The sequence below is a fragment of the Ranitomeya variabilis genome, chromosome 4 (genome assembly GCF_051348905.1).
Source record: "Ranitomeya variabilis isolate aRanVar5 chromosome 4, aRanVar5.hap1, whole genome shotgun sequence".
Taxonomy (NCBI): domain Eukaryota; kingdom Metazoa; phylum Chordata; class Amphibia; order Anura; family Dendrobatidae; genus Ranitomeya; species Ranitomeya variabilis.
The window spans coordinates 64,385,230-64,401,216 of record NC_135235.1 but is presented as its reverse complement, the minus strand read 5'-3'; the positions used below and the strand labels follow the sequence as shown (position 1 = coordinate 64,401,216).

Sequence of the window (15,987 nt, the reverse complement as noted above, 5' to 3'; positions counted from 1 at the left end):
AGATAGAACCACCCCCCCTGGTGGCCAGAGTGTGAAGTGTAGTGTGAGTGTTACCTGATCAGGTGAACTCCTTTAGTGCAGTCAGACGAAACATCACTCCCCTTAGCGGCAGAGCGACATTACTGCAACGACCAGGACTCTGGGGCGCTGCACATACAACATACAACATATAACAGTACATACAACATATAACAGTATTGTCACCTGTAAAAAAAATATTAAAATAATAAACAAACAATATACTCCCTGATCTGCAGATATCCAATTAAAACGAGTGTTCCACGATGATCTCCCGTGGAGAGCTGCAGCATCAGCTGATGGGGCCGCCCTCCAGGAATACAATGATGGGAGGTATCCTTCCGTAATGTATTCCTCCGCCCCTGTGAGAAATAGTCCCTACTCTCACTTGTAGCACTGCTGTGTGGGAAAATTCCTACGCAGCTTTGCCATAAAGTGAGACCCTGAACTCAGGTAACCTCTTCAGTGATGCATTGTCTCCTGTCAGTGTGTCACTGGAGGCCTATAGAGCGTTGACATCACTCGATGTCACTGTTCTATAGGGGAGATCGTCGTGGGATACTCGTAATTAATTGGATTACGGCGGACAGGCAGTATAGGGTTGGTTTATTATTTAAAATTTTCTGCAGGCGATCGAGAATGGTAAAAGTATGGTGAAATTAAGAATATTAAAATACTTTTTTCTGGCTGTGTCTCTTTTTTAACCCTTTCACTACTATAGGATTAGTAATGGCCGCCTCTCCACTATTAACCGGGCTTAATGTCACCTTACATAAGCAAGGTGACATTAACCGCTTATAACCCCATATCCCACCGCTACAGGGGAGTGGGAAGAGAGGGCCTAAGTGCCAGAATTGGCTCATCTTACAGTTGTGCCATTTCTGGGGTGGCTGCGGGCTTGTATTTGTAGCCGTGGGGGGGGCAAATATCCATGGCCCTTCTCTAGGCTATGAATATCAGCCCGCAGCTGTCTGTGTAGCCTTTCTGGCTATAAAATATAGGGAGACCCAAAGTTATTTTTTTTGGGGGGTCCCCCTATTTTAATAGCCAGTAAAGGCTACGCAGACAGCTGCGGGCTGATATTCATAGCCTGGGAAGGGTCCATGGGTATTACCCGATTCCCAGGCTACAAATATTGGCCCCCGGCCATCGGCTTTCCCCCTCTGGCGCAGAAAATTGCGCGGGAGCCCACGCCATTTTTTCCATTTTTTTTTTATTAACCCCTTCACCCCCAAGGGTGGTTTGCACGTTAATGACCGGGCCAATTTTTACAATTCTGACCACTCTGGAACGCTTCAACGGATCTTGGCAATTCTGACACTGTTTTCTCGTGACATATTGTACTTCATGATAGTGGTAACATTTCTTCGATATAACTTGTGTTTATTTGTGAAAAAAACGAATATTTGGCAAAAATTTTGAAAATTTCGCAATTTTCCAACTTTGAATTTTTATGCCCTTAAATCACAGACATATGTCACACAAAATACTTAATAAGTAACATTTCCCACATGTCTACTTTACATCAGCACAATTTTGGAACCAAAATTTTTTTTTGTGACGGAGTTATAAGGGTTAAAAGTTGACCAGCAATTTCTCATTTTTACAACACCATTTTTTTTTAGGGACCACATCTCATTTGAAGTCATTTTGAGGGGTCTATATGATAGAAAATACCCAAGTGTGACACCTTTCTAAAAACTGCACCCCTCAAGGTACTCAAAACCACTTTCAAGAAGTTTATTAACCCTTCAGGTGTTTCACAGGAATTTTTGGAATGTTTAAATAAAAATAAACATTTAACTTTTTTTCACACAAAATTTATTTCAGCTCCAATTTGTTTTATTTTACCAAGGGTAACAGGAGAAAATAGACCCCAAAATTTGTTGTACAATTTGTCCTGAGTACGCTGATACCCCATATGTGGGGGTAAACCACTGTTTGGGCGCATGGCAGAGCTCGGAAGGAAAGGAGCGCCATTTGACTTTTCAATGCAAAATTGACTGGAATTGAGATGGGACGCCATGTTGCATTTGGAGAGCCCCTGATGTGCCTAAACATTGAAACCCCCCACAAGTGACACCATTTTGAAAAGTAGACCCCCTAAGGATCTTATCTAGATGTGTGGTGAGCACTTTCACCCAACAAGTGCTTTACAGAAGTTTATAATGCAGAGCCGTAAAAATTAAAAATCATATTTTTTCACAAAAATGATATTTTCGCCCCCAATTTTTTATTTTCCCAAGGGTAAGAGAAGAAATTGGACCCCAAAAATTGTTGTGCAATTTGTCCTGAGTACGCTGATACCCCATATGTGGGTGTAAACCATTGTTTGGGCGCAGGGCAGAGCTCGGAAGGGAAGGAGCGCCATTTGACTTTTCAATGCAAAATTGACTGGAATTGAGATGGGACGCCATGTTGCGTTTGGAGAGCCCCTGATGTGCCTAAACATTGAAACCCCCCACAAGTGACACCATTTTGGAAAATAGACCCCCTAAGGAACTTATCTAGATGTGTTTTGATAGCTTTGAACCCCCAAGTGTTTCACTACAGTTTATAATGCAGAGCCGTGAAAATAAAAAATCCTTTTTTTTTCACAAAAATGATTTTTAGCCCCCAGTTTTGTATTTTCACAAGGGTATCAGGATAAATTGGGCCCCAAACGTTGTTGTCCAATTTGTCCTGAGTACGCTGATACCCCATATGTGGGGGGGAACCACTGTTTGGGCGCATGACAGAGCTCGGAAGGGAAGGAGCGCCATTTGGAATGCAGACTTAAATGGATTGGTCTGCAGGCGTCACGTTGCATTTGCAGAGCCCCTGATGTACCCAAACAGTACAAACCCCCTACAAGTGACCCCATATCGGAAACTAGACCCCCCAAGGAACTTATCTAGATGTGTTGTGAGAACTTTGAACCCCCAAGTGTTTCACTACAGTTTACAACGCAGAGCCGTGAAAATAAAAAAAAAAAATGTCCCACAAAACTTATTTTTTGGCCCCCAGTTTTGTATTTTCCCAAGGGTAGCAGGATAAATTGGACCCCAAAAGATGATGTCCAATTTGTCCTGAGTACGCTGATACCCCATATGTTGGGGTAAACCCCTGTTTGGGCACACGGGAGAGCTCTGAAGGGAAGGAGCACTGTTTTCCTTTTTCAACGCAGAATTGGCTGGAATTCAGATCGGATGCCATGTCCCGTTTGGAGAGCCCCTGATGTGCCTAAACAGTGGAAACCCCCCAATTATAACTGAAACCCTAATCCAAACACACCCCTTACCCTAATCCCAACAGTAACCCTAACCACTCATCTAACCCAGACACACCCAACCCTATTCCCAACCATAAATGTAATCCAAACCCTAACCCTATCTTTAGCCCCAACCCTAACTGTAGCCCCAACCCTAGCCCCAACCCTAGCCCTAACCCTAGCCCTAACCCTAGCAATAACCCTAGCCCTATCACTAGCCCTAACACTAGCCGTAACACTAGCCCTAACCCTAGCCCTAACCCTAGCCCTAACCCTAGCCCCAACCCTAGCCCTAACCCTAGCCCTAACCCTAACCCTAGCCCCAACCCTAGCCCTAACCCTAGCCCTAACCCTAGCCCCAACCCTAGCCCTAACCCTAACCCTAGCCCTAACCCTTGCCCTAACCCTAACCCTAGCCCTAACTCTAGTCCTAACTCTAGCCCTAACCCTAACCCTAACCCTAATGGGAAAATGGAAATAAATACATTTTTTAATTTTTTTATTTTTCCCTAACTAAGGGGGTGATGAAGGGGGGTTTGATTTACTTTTATAGTGGGTTATTTAGCGGATTTTTATGATTGGCAGCTGTCACACACTGAAAGACGCTTTTCATTGCAAAAAATATTTTTTGCGTTACCACATTTTGAGAGCTGTAATTTTTCCATATTTGAGTCCACAGAGTCATGTGAGATCTTGTTTTTTGCGGGACGAGTTGACGTTTTTATTGGTAACATTTTCGGACACGTGACATTTTTTATCGCTTTTTATTCTGATTTTTGTGAGGCAGAGTGATCAAAAACCAGCTATTCGGGGAGGCGTTTATACCGTTCCGCGTTTGGTAAAATTGATAAAGCAGTTTTATTCGTCGGGTCAGTACGATTACAGCGATATCTCATTTATATCATTTTTTATGTTTTGGCGCTTTTATACGATAAAAACTATTTTATAGAAAAAATAATTATTTTGGTATCGCTTTATTCTCAGGACTATAACTTTTTTATTTTTTTGCTGATGATGCTGTATGGTGGCTTGTTTTTTGCGGGACAAGATGACGTTTTCAGCGGTACCATGATTATTTATATCCGTCTTTTTGATCGCGTGTTATTCCACTTTTTGTTCGCCGGTATGATAATAAAGCGTTGTTTTGTGCCTCGTTTTTTTTTTTTTTCCATACGGTGTTTACTGAAGGGGTTAACTAGTGGGGTAGTTTTATAGGTTGGGTCGTTACGGACGCGGCAATACTAAATATGTGTACTTTTATTGTTTTTTTTATTTTATTTAGCTAAAGAAATGTATTTATGGGAATAATATATATATATTTTTTTCTTTATTTAGGATATTTTTTTTTTTTTTTTTTTTTACACACATGTGGGGAATTTTTTTTTTACTTTTTTACTTTGTCCCAGGGGGGGACATCACAGATCATTGATCTGGCAGTGTGCACAGCACTCTGCCAGATCTGCGATCTGCTGTGCAGGGCTGCAGGCTTACCAAGTGTCTGCTCTGAGCAGACACTCGGTAAGCCACCTCCCTCCCTGCAGGACCCGGATGCCGCGGCCATCTTGGATCCGGGACCTGCGGCGAGGAGGGAGGTAGGAGACCCTCGGAGCAACGCGATCACATCGCGTTGCTCCGGGGGTCTCAGGGAAGCCCGCAGGAAGCCCCCTCCCTGCGCGATGCTTCCCTATACCGCCGGTACACCGCGATCATGTTTGATCGCGGTGTGCCAGGGTTAATGTGCCGGGGGAGGTCCGTGACCGCTCCTGGCACATAGTGCCGGATGTCAGCTGCGATATGCAGCTGACACCCGGCCGCGATCGGCCGCGCTCCCCCCGTGAGTGCGGCCGATCGCGTATGACGTACTATCCCGTCGGTGGTCATACTGGCCCACCCCACCTCGACGGGATAGTACGACAGATGTCAGAAAGGGGTTAAACATGTTCATTAATCAACATCGGCTTTGCTATTATATATCTATGGATAAATCTATATATCTATCCATATATCTATCTGGCTACTTTCACACATCAGGTTTTTGCCGTCAGGCACAATCCGGTGAGTTTTGAAAAAACGGATCCGTTTTTTTCCGCTGGATCCATTTTTTTCTCATAGAGTTGTATTAGCGCCGGATTGCGCCTGATGGCCACATGTTTCATCCGTTTTTTGGCGGATCCATCAAAAAAGCTGTTTCCGGGGGACGGAGAAAACGTACGGAAGAACGTTTTTTTTCTGTCCAGCGAAAAAACGCACAGCGACGGATCCGGTGAAAAACATATGAAACTGAGATGTGAAATGATGAATCCAGCCTCCGAATCTGGTTTTTCATGCATTTTTCCATTCAAATCATGCATATTTTCCCTTCTCTCTCTCTCTCTCTCTCTCTCAAAAAAACGAATCAGTTGTATCAGTTTTTCACTATTTGCAACGGATCCGTTTTCTCAAAAATTCGCCGCATCCTGCCTGACGGAAACAAACTGATGTGTGAAAGTAGCCTAACTATCCATATATCTATCTACACCTATCCATAGATATATCTATCTATCTCATTCCTTCTATCTATCTGTCTGTCTATCTCATTCCTTCTATCTGTCTATCTATCTCATTCCTTCTATCTGTCTATCTATCTGTCTGTCCAGAGGTGTATCTAGCATTTCTGGCACCCGGGGCAGGAATTCATTTTGGTGCCCCCCCCCCCCCAAGGACATATGCCCCCCGTCAGCCCCATCATTGCCCTCTCCTCCTCCACCATCCCCATCATTGCTCTCTCCCCGTCATCCCCATCATTGCCCTCTCCTCCCCCCATACACACACCATTCACTTCTCTGCACATTCCCCTGCAGCGCGATACACACACACCCAATACTGAGCCACACACACACACATACACACATTCACACACACACACACACACACACACACACATATTCACACACACACACATTCACACACACACTCACATACACACACACACACACACATTCACACACACATACATACACACACACATTCACACACACACACACACACACTCACACACACACCTCTCACCTCTCCTCGCGCTCTGCCGCAGCATCTCTATCACCTTCCTCTGACACAGCCGGCCGCTGAATGATGACGTCATCCAGCGGCGCGTCTGTGTGAGAGGAAGCAAGAGGAAGCAGGAAGACAGATCGCTGGGCAGCGAAGCTGCAGGGATTTCTCCCTGACCGCCAAAGCAGCTCTGCAGGGGCTCCCCTCCCCCTCTGCACACATTGGGAGCCGGCGCTCTGCAGCTTCTCTGTGACGGCTGTCAGCTTGACAGTCGGCACAGAGAACAGCTGACTCCCAGACCGGGGGCGGCAGAATGCCCCGGCTGCCCCCCCCCTTAGATACGCCACTATCTATATGTAGATCTGTCTATCCATTTCATCTATCATCTATCTGTCTATCTGTGTGTAATGGAGTGTGGGTTGGACAAATGTAAAAGAGGAGGTTGGACATGAAATGACATCACAAATCTTTTTTTTTTTTTTCAATAATAGATCTTTATTTAGCTATCAAAAACGCATGGAAAAAAACGCAGCAAAAAGCACCTGCGTTTTCTGGCAAGAGAGGGAATAATCTGCACAGGAAATTCCACAGGCAGATTTGCAACGTGTGCACATACCCTAAGGCTATGTGCACACTTTGCGGTTTTTGCTGCGGATCCGCAGCGTTTTCCATGTGGTGTACAGTACTATGTTAACCTATGGAAAACAAAAAACGCTGTGCACATGCTGCGGAAAAAAACCGCACGGAAACGCTGCGGTTTTCATTCCGCAGCATGTCAATTCTTTGTGCGGAATCCGCAGCGGTTTGGCACCTGCTCCATGTTAAAAAACCGCAGGTGTATAAAACCGCAGTGGAAACCGCACAAAAAACCGCGATAAATCCGCAGTACTTTTTGCACTGCGGATTTCATCAAATCCGCTGCGGAAAAATCTGCAGCAGAATCCGCAAAGTGTGCACATAGCCTTAAAGATGCAGCATCTAAGGCTTGCTTTTGGCGAGCTTTTGATGTTGAAGATTTTCTGTTCCTTTTATTTAAATTAAATTAAAGTTTTTGTGTACATTTTTTTAACCTGCATTTTTACAGCATTTTGGATGCTGCGTTTTTTGGTCTCTTGTTGGTGTGTCATGCTTTAAATAAAGCTGCTTTGTTTTTTATATGTCCTGGCTTTTGGCTTTGACAAAACTTTATTGACATACTTAGGTGCAGATTACATGAGGGTTTTTCTAACATTTTTTTGCTGCAAACGTAGTAAAAACACATGTGCCTTTTTTATCTGCAGATTTTCCACACCTAATGGAAGTCTATGAGGTAACTCCGCACAGAAAACTCAGAGTGCCTGCAAGAGAAATTTACATGCTGCAGATTTGAAATGCGCACCGCAAGTCAGTTTACGCTGTGTAAAAGAAATAAAAACACAATGGGCAGGAGATTTATAAATCCCATCAGCTTTGCTGAAACCGTAGGACGCTGCGTTATCGATGCTGCAAAAATATGAAGCATCAAAAAATCAATATAAGCTCATAATGGGAACATAGACTAAGGGTACGTGTCCACTTTCAGGATGGCTGGCGGTTTGGACGGAGCGGCAAACTCACTCCACCCCCTTCTGTAGACGCGATGATGCTGGATGTGTTCATTGCACACATCCGGAATCATCGCACCCCACATATAGGGCCCTGTGTTTTACCTTGCGGCGGCGCAGCGTCGCCGCATGGTAAACGGACATGCTGCGATCTAAAAAGACGCGCCGCATGTCCAGAATCGCAGGGCCGCCAGTTGCATGTTACCACGCATAGTGGAGACGGGATTTCATAAAATCCCCTCCACTATGCTGTAACATCTGGACGCTGCGTGTTTGACGCTGCGGCTCTGTGCAGCGTCAAACACGCAGCGTTTCCTGAACGTGGAAACATACCCTAAGGCTTCACGGTTAGTTGAGAGGGGGGTTGCCACAATCATTGTGAGGCCACATTCACACGTGGCGTAAAACCACAACTCAATATTCCAAAATAAAGGCAAAAGCAGTGCGGTTTTGAATGCGCTCACACGTAGAGTATTTCATCAGTTTTTACCTCAGTATTTGTATGCCAAAATCAGGAGTGGAACAGTCAGAGGAAAAGTATAAGGCTAGGTTCAGATTGCGTTAGTGCAATCCGTTTAGCGCGAGCGCTAGCGGATTGCGCTAACGCAATGTCTTTTTCGGGGCCGCGTTCAGGGGTCGCGTTAACGTCCCCGCTCTCGCAGATCCCCGATCTGCGAGAGCGGGGAACGGACCTCTGGCGCGTCGCGGACGCTGCAATCAGCGTCCGAGGTGCGCTACAAAAGACCGGCACATCGCTAGCGCGTGCCGAAAATGACACGCACTAGCAATGCGCTCTAACATTGCCGGCAATGGGAGCGCTAACGGACGCGGTGCATGGCGTTAATTTCGCCGTGCAACGCTGTCCGTTAGCGCTATCCCATTAACGCAATGGGAACCTAGCCTAATAAAAACACGTCACCACTTCTGTATTTATCACCCACTCCTGGTTTTGGCTTACAAATACTGAGGTAAAATACTGACCATATTCTGAATGTGTGCACGTGGATTAAGGAGTGCTCTGTTGGTTTTTTTTAATCTTTTTCCTTTGTTAGTAATCAAGTGTGTGTGTTAGGCTACGTTCACATTTGCGGTGTGCGCCGCAGCGTCGGGCGCCGCAGCGTCGCCGCATGCGTCATGCGCCCCTATATTTAACATGGGGGCGCATGGACATGCGTCGCACTTGCGTTTTGCGCCGCATGCGTCGCTGCGGCGCCCGCGTCTGGGCGCAGAGGACGCAGCAAGTTGCATTTTTGCTGCGTCCAAAATCAATGAAAAAAAGGACGCATGCGGCGCAAAACGCAGCGTTGTGCATGCGTTTTGCTGCGTTTTTGTTTGCGTTGTGCGTTGCGGCGCCGACGCTGCGGCGCACAACGCAAATGTGAACGTAGCCTAATGAGTGCAGTAATATACTCAGCGCTCACCATCTTCTGCCGTCTTCAGCAGCGCTCGAGCCCATTCCGGATCCACATGACCACATTTGTAATCTTTCCGATCATACAGCGTCTTCTGTGTGGACAGGTTTTTACTTTCTTACTAAAAGTCTGAGGCTCAGATCGAGGCTCTCCATCCTCATTCTGAAGCTCATAGCCTTACATTGAGAAAATCTAAAAAGTGACCTCCACTCCACTCAGCAGACACTGGGATTCAACAAGATGCAACTGCGGGCACATGATGTACAAACGAATTGGAGCGCCGCTGGAAACGGCAGAAGACGGCGACTGGTGAGTTTATTACTGCGCTTCTTCGGCCTCAAACATATGTCTATTATTCAAAGATAAAACATGTACCCAGTAATGTCTATAGTGATGTCTGTGTTTTTCTAGCAGTCCTGTATCTTAAATAAAAAGTCTTGCAAACGTCAATTTTTCATTGGAGTCACAGATCAAAATTACCCACGCAAGTCTATGTGTCCATGAAAATCATGGACAGCACACAGGTGGCATCATTGTGCAATCCTGACCATGATTAACATTGCAATGGATAGGAGAAGCGCTGTAATTGTTTGTTTTTATTTATTTTATTTTATTTTTTTTAGTGATTGGAAAAAATCGAAAGTCAGATTAAAAACAATGGTGAAACACTTACAGTTTTTTTTTTTTTTTCTTTAACATACGTGAAAGATCACTTACATCTGAATGAGGCTAAACATGGTTACTATCCTATTCTTAGAATCTACAGCCGAAGGATCTCATTAACTTATTAAAAATTAACTTTTGTTTAAATATTTAAAAGCATTATCGTGATAAAATTACTGAGGTCGGTACAGACAAACACTTATTCACACTACAAACATACCTAGGAAGGTGATGTGCTCACTGCTACCAGTATTTGCAGCAAAGACAAAAATCCCAGTCGCATTCTAGATGCCAAGGTGGTATTGCTGGTAGCGATCCACCATCAGAAAAAGAAATTTAACTCCCAAAAAATGTTTTAATACATTGATTGTCTTGTTGCTCACCTTGGCATGTGCCATACTTATGTGCTGACTTTCATTTTCTACTTGTTTTTTTTTTTCCCAGGAGGTTTTTTTCTGCCTACTTACTGTCCTTGCGGCCGTGTGCGTGCACACTGGGCCAGACGTCTTTATGCCTCCCTGCACATGCCCAGGGACTTCCACCTCCCTGCATGTGCGCATTGTTGCTTGATGTCCTGTGCCCTAGTTGCCGGGACCCGCTGGGTGCATTGCGCTAGCGCCGCTTTCACTGGTCCACTAGAACCATGCGATTTGACATGTGATCAATTGCTATGTCTACTTTAAGTTCCTTGCCATACATTTCCACCACATCCCCTTGAGAAAGCGGTCTGGAAACACGTGAAATGCGCGTTGGGGTTTCTGCCATCCGGTTCAGGGTCTGTGCCTTAGCTTTCTAGTAAGCTCTGCCCCTGGTACATACCTGTTACTTTACTAAAAGTCCTTATTAATATGCACTTTTCTAATTCTGGGACAGTTCTTGCCAGGATATACTTTATTTTCTACTCCCACTGCCATACTATTTAGCACATGGAAGATGTATTTATATTTAATATTTATTGCACATGCCCCTGTCCTATGTGTCGGTCTTGCATTTTGTTATATTACTTAACTGTTGTTTTACAAGAATACCTTTAATAAAATTGATCTACTTTTATTATAATGACTTGATACTCCTTTTTTCGTCTCCTACTTTTCCCAGTATTTGCAGCAGCTTGCAAAGATTAAATTCACAATCAGAAATCCAAACATAGTAAATCTCCAAAATGCATGCAGTACATTGGTAAAGCGCTCAATATTATTCTTTCTGCATGCACTTAGTTCCTGCTGGATCGAAAGACCACATTGGCAGCTTACAAAAAGGGGTTCTTTTCTACTGTCTCTGCCATGTCCAGCATAGCTTCCGCCATTACAAGGGCATTAACCAAGTTTACATCCTATAAACAACCGTACCCCTGCAAAAAATCTCTCCCGACACGTTTCAACCTCATTCATGGGGTCTCCTCAGGGGAGTGTATTTGTCAGAGGTTAATGGATCTAGCAGATCCAAAGAGAGAACAAAATGCTGTATAGAGCCAGGCGTGCAGTGGCATCATGAACCCAGCTTATGTATAGGAGAAATGTACAGAATGCTCCACGCCTTCATAAAAATTGGGATTCTGGAGCGTGCTTGGCGTTGCAAAGGCACCCCCACCAACAGTATTAATCCAATCACACAGCAGAGTGACAAAAGAAAATATTTTCCTTAAAAGAAAAAAAAGTAGTTTTTTCGTGCATAAATGGTAAAAAAAAATTAACTATATATAAGTTTTAGTATCGGTGTAACTGCACCAACTCAAAGAACACATTTCTCATGTACAAAATACAAAAGCAACCCCCCCCAAAAAAAACAAAAAAAACCCCATGGAATTGGAATTTTGCAATTTCACCGCACTTGGATTTTTTTCCCCGTTTTCCGGTGCACTATATAGTAAAATCAATGGCGTCATTCAAAAGTGCAACTCGTCAAGCCAAAAACAAGAACCAATACGGCTATATTGACTGAAAAATAAAAAAACTCATGGCTCTTGGAAGAAAGGGAGGAATAAAACGAAAATGTAAAAAAAAATGGAAAATTGCAAGGTCATGAGGGGGTTAATCTTATCTTTATATACGCCTTTCTTCTATTCTAAAAAGGTACTTTATGTGACAGATATTTTTTTTTCTATGCTTGAAAAAATGAAGTTATAAATCTGTTTTGTGGTATGTAAATTAGCCAGGACTAGTCCAGTGGAGCGTTGCTTCCCCCAGACTAGTCCTGCTTCGGATTTTGTGATCACAACCAGGGTGTAATTGGAATTTATCAAACTGGCAACGTCCCCATGAGATCTCTGCAACTTTCACCTCTGAGTATGACATTCTGCCTTTCTGTCCATCCACCATGAAGTACGGTGTAAACTGTGTTTAGGAGAGGGTTGGGGGAGCTGACAGATTCCCTTGGTTAAAGAGAATCCATAACCACTATAAGCTTTTATCTATCCTCATAGATCAGATTTGTGTCCAGTGACACATAAGCCCTTTCTTTAACATCTTTTATAGGGGCCATATTGTATTCATAGTTTTCATAGGTTTTCCAGTTTGACATTGGGGATAGTACATTATCGGTAAGTAATCTATCGACGTGGACCCAGCTGCTGTAAACTAACATAGGAATCCTGTACTGATCACATGGAGCTTTTTGGGACTCCAAACATGTTATCTCATGATTGGGGCACGTTTGGAAATAAAAATATATTAGAAGTAGTGATGAGCGAGTATACTCGTTGTTTGGGTTTTCCCGAGCACGCTCAGGTGGTCTCCGAGTATTTGTGACTGCTCGGAGATTTAGTTTTTATTGACACAGCTGCATGATTTAGAGCTACTAGCCAGCCTGATAACATGTGGAGGTTGCCTGGTTGCTAGGGAATCCCCACATTTAATCAAGCTGACTAGTAGCTGCAAATCATGCAGCTGCGGCAAGGAAAACTAAATCTCCGAGCAGTCACAAATACTCGGAGACCACCCGAGCATGCTCGGGAAAACCCGAGCAACGAGTATACTAACTCATCACTAGAAGTAAGTACTATATAATGGTATAATAAACATATCTAAGAAAATAGAGTTGTTAAGTCCTGACTCTTCCCCGTTTCACCATTTTCAACCTTAAGTCAAAAATAAATCCTAAATCATGGAGTTATTTCCAGGTTTGTAGGAAAACTTAGAACCTTTCCCAATGTGACTTGTTTTCTTGATCCTGCTTGACGTCCCAGAACCTCTAGAAAAGTTTACAAATCCCCTTCTCTTGACTACTAAGCAAGCACAGATAAGATCATAAATTCTCCACTGAAGTGGTTTAGAGGATCGCTAGTCTAGCCATTGTGCATGCTGTACAATATTTTACAGAGAAAACGCTGACCAAGCTGACAGGACTCTTTGAACTGCACACAGACACAACCAATACAACCGCTGATGGCTGTGTTTATTAGTAATAGAATTAAAAGGGATAGGTGATGACTTACTGATAGTTGGGGTTCAGATCTCTGAAGTAGAGTGGTGACCAGATGTGCACCACCACTCTATTCATTTTCGATTTGACTTCTGGTAATAGCCAATCAATATACTCAGCATTCCCAGAAGATAGCCCTGTTCTCATGATCTGTGGGGATTCCAGGGATTGGACTGCCAGTGATGAGTAGATTGTCACCTATGCTAAAGTTATTACTTGTTAAAGAAGTGAACAGCTTTTTAAAGTTATTGTCCACCTCTGAGGATTCTTCCCCCCCCCCCCCCTTAAATGCATGTATCCGGTGCTAGAAAACATATTTAGTGATGAGCGAGTATACTCGTCGCTCGAGTTTTCCCAAGTATTTGTGACTGCTCGGAGATTTAGTTTTTGTTGACTCAGCTGCATAATTTATGGCTGCTAGCCAGCCTGAGTACATGTGCGGGTTGCCTGATTGCTAGGGAATCCCCACATGTAATCAAGCTGTCTAGCAGCCGTAAATGTTAAATCTCGGAGACCACCCGAGCATGCTTGAGAAAACTCGAGCAACGAGTATACTCACTCATCGCTAAACATATTTGCTGTTGGGTTTTGTTAAAAATTTTGCACCATTTGCCCTCTATAGTCTGTTGCATTATCTTTTACTAGCTGCAAAATTAGCTAACTATGAATCCATCAAGACAACCTGCTATGACTGCATGATGGGGAGCCAGTGACCCTTTTATCTGTGTTTTTATGACCTTATAATAGTGGTGGACTGTTCAGCTGCGTTCCTGCCACTGAAGACAACAATCGCGCCATGTGTGCAGTGTCATGAGGTTTTACATGTAATGTGCGTCTCTTATATTGTGATGTGGTAATGTACAATGTGAGCAGTGTAGTGTGGGCTCGGCATCAGCTGACAAGACACGGATCCTTGTTTTTGCCACCGAAGATTTTTGGGTCTGGCTGCAGCCAATGTAAATCATAGGCCTTTGTGGGGATCCACCACAGGTTAACGGTACCGTAGTTATAGATACCCTGGTATCCCTAGTTGTTTTTTTTTTTTTGCAACAGCTATTTCAGTTTCATATATCTAATAACTGTTGGACACAGTAATGTTTCTGCCTTGAAATGAGGTTTATTGTACTAACAGAAAATGTGCAATCTGCATTCAAACAAAATTTGACAGGTGCATAAGTATGGGCACCTCACCAGAAAAGTGACATTAATATTTAGTAGATCCTCCTTTTGCAAAAATAACAGCCTCTAGTCGCTTCCTGTAGCTTTTAATGAGTTCCTGGATCCTGGATGAAGGTATTTTTGACCATTCCTCTTTACAAAACAATTCCAGTTCAGTTAAGTTTGATGGTCGCCGAGCATGGACAGCCCTCTTCAAATGATCCCACAGATGTTCAATGATATTCAGGTCTGGGGACTGGGATGGCCATTCCAGAACAGTGTAATTGTTCCTCTGCATGAATGCCTGAGTAGATTTGGAGCAGTGTTTTGGATCATTGTCTTGCTGAAAGATCCATCCCCTGAGTAACTTCAACTTTGTCACTGATGCAAAAAAAACAATTTTTATAAAACATTAAGCTTAAGATTAATAGGGGTGCCCAAACTTTTTCATATAACTGTATATAAATGACTGTTATATTTCTGTATACTGATATTGTGGATTTTAATAAGTTTATATTTAGTGTGCTATCTCTGGGGCTCCCATAAGACCTCTTCACCAGATTTACACCTGTTTCTCCTATAATTTATTCAATACCTTGCTTTGACCTCCTTGTTTAGGTCAATTTCTTCTGAACCGTAGTGTAATACACTTAATTCTGGAACTCTGGGATTGGCACATTGAAGATGAGGCCATTCTTGGTGCACAGTGCAATTCAAGCATATACTATGCCTCACCATGCTGGTTTTTAGCATTTAGCTATTCATCCTTATTACTTTATGTCCAGCTTTGCACATACTGGTTGTCTTACATATTAGGTTTGGGGCGTCATTCCTCTATCTTGGGTAGGCAGGGAGTTTTGGGAGATTACCTATTAATTGTTTAACAGTTTACTCGCTAAAATCTAGATAGACACTTGGAATGTTCTCATACAATTGTTTACATGTTCTTTATGGGGTTTCAGTGATTGGACTGTAGGGGATGTAAATGCATATTGTTCCTTCTCCCCAACCCCCTTTAAACTTGTACAGTGTTGATTGTTAATGTGTTCAGACACGGTGGCACTGCTACAAATAAAGTGTATTGTCACCGTGTACAAGAGTTTTGCTACACCTTATGCGTATTACTTGGCATATTTACATATTGCTGATTGTGTACATGTGTCTACTTGCTTTGCACACACATGTTGGTTAGGGAAAGTAAGTGCCCTGGACCCATATAGTGTTAGGGGGAGTAGTACCCCAAGTTGGCCACTAGATGGGGGCATTATAGAACAGGGATATAGTGATAGGTATAGTTAGAATAAGGCTACGTTCACATTTGCGGCCAGCGCCGCAGCGTCGGGCGCCGCAGCGTCGGGCGCCGCAGCGGCGCCGCATGCATCATGCGCCCCTATATTTAACATGGGGGCGCATGGACATGCGGCGCACTTGCGTTTTGCGCCGCATGCGTCGC

At 43.6% G+C, this 15,987-nt stretch overlaps 1 protein-coding gene and 1 long non-coding RNA gene across 6 annotated transcripts in view; one reads left to right on the top strand and one right to left on the bottom strand.

Moving 5' to 3' along the window:
• The window catches only part of LOC143768396 (uncharacterized), a 168,894-nt gene extending 159,489 nt beyond the window's left edge, over positions 1-9,405 (bottom strand). The window contains exon 1 of one of the 2 annotated variants that reach the window (XR_013213844.1): positions 9,303-9,405. This is a non-coding gene — a long non-coding RNA (uncharacterized LOC143768396). Of the gene's footprint in view, positions 1-6,316; positions 6,371-9,302 lie in introns of those variants that run through there. The other variant, XR_013213843.1, reaches the window with a different exon arrangement.
• A 41-nt stretch (positions 9,406-9,446) lies between these two features.
• The window catches only part of BTRC (beta-transducin repeat containing E3 ubiquitin protein ligase), a 344,864-nt gene continuing 338,323 nt past the window's right edge, over positions 9,447-15,987 (top strand). For 2 of the 4 annotated variants that reach the window (XM_077258618.1, XM_077258621.1), the window contains exon 1: positions 9,448-9,602. In XM_077258618.1, the coding sequence (XP_077114733.1) occupies positions 9,534-9,602 (69 nt within the window). In that variant the 5' untranslated portion in view covers positions 9,448-9,533. Of the gene's footprint in view, positions 9,603-15,987 lie in introns of all 4 variants that reach the window. The other 2 variants (XM_077258617.1, XM_077258623.1) reach the window with 2 other exon arrangements.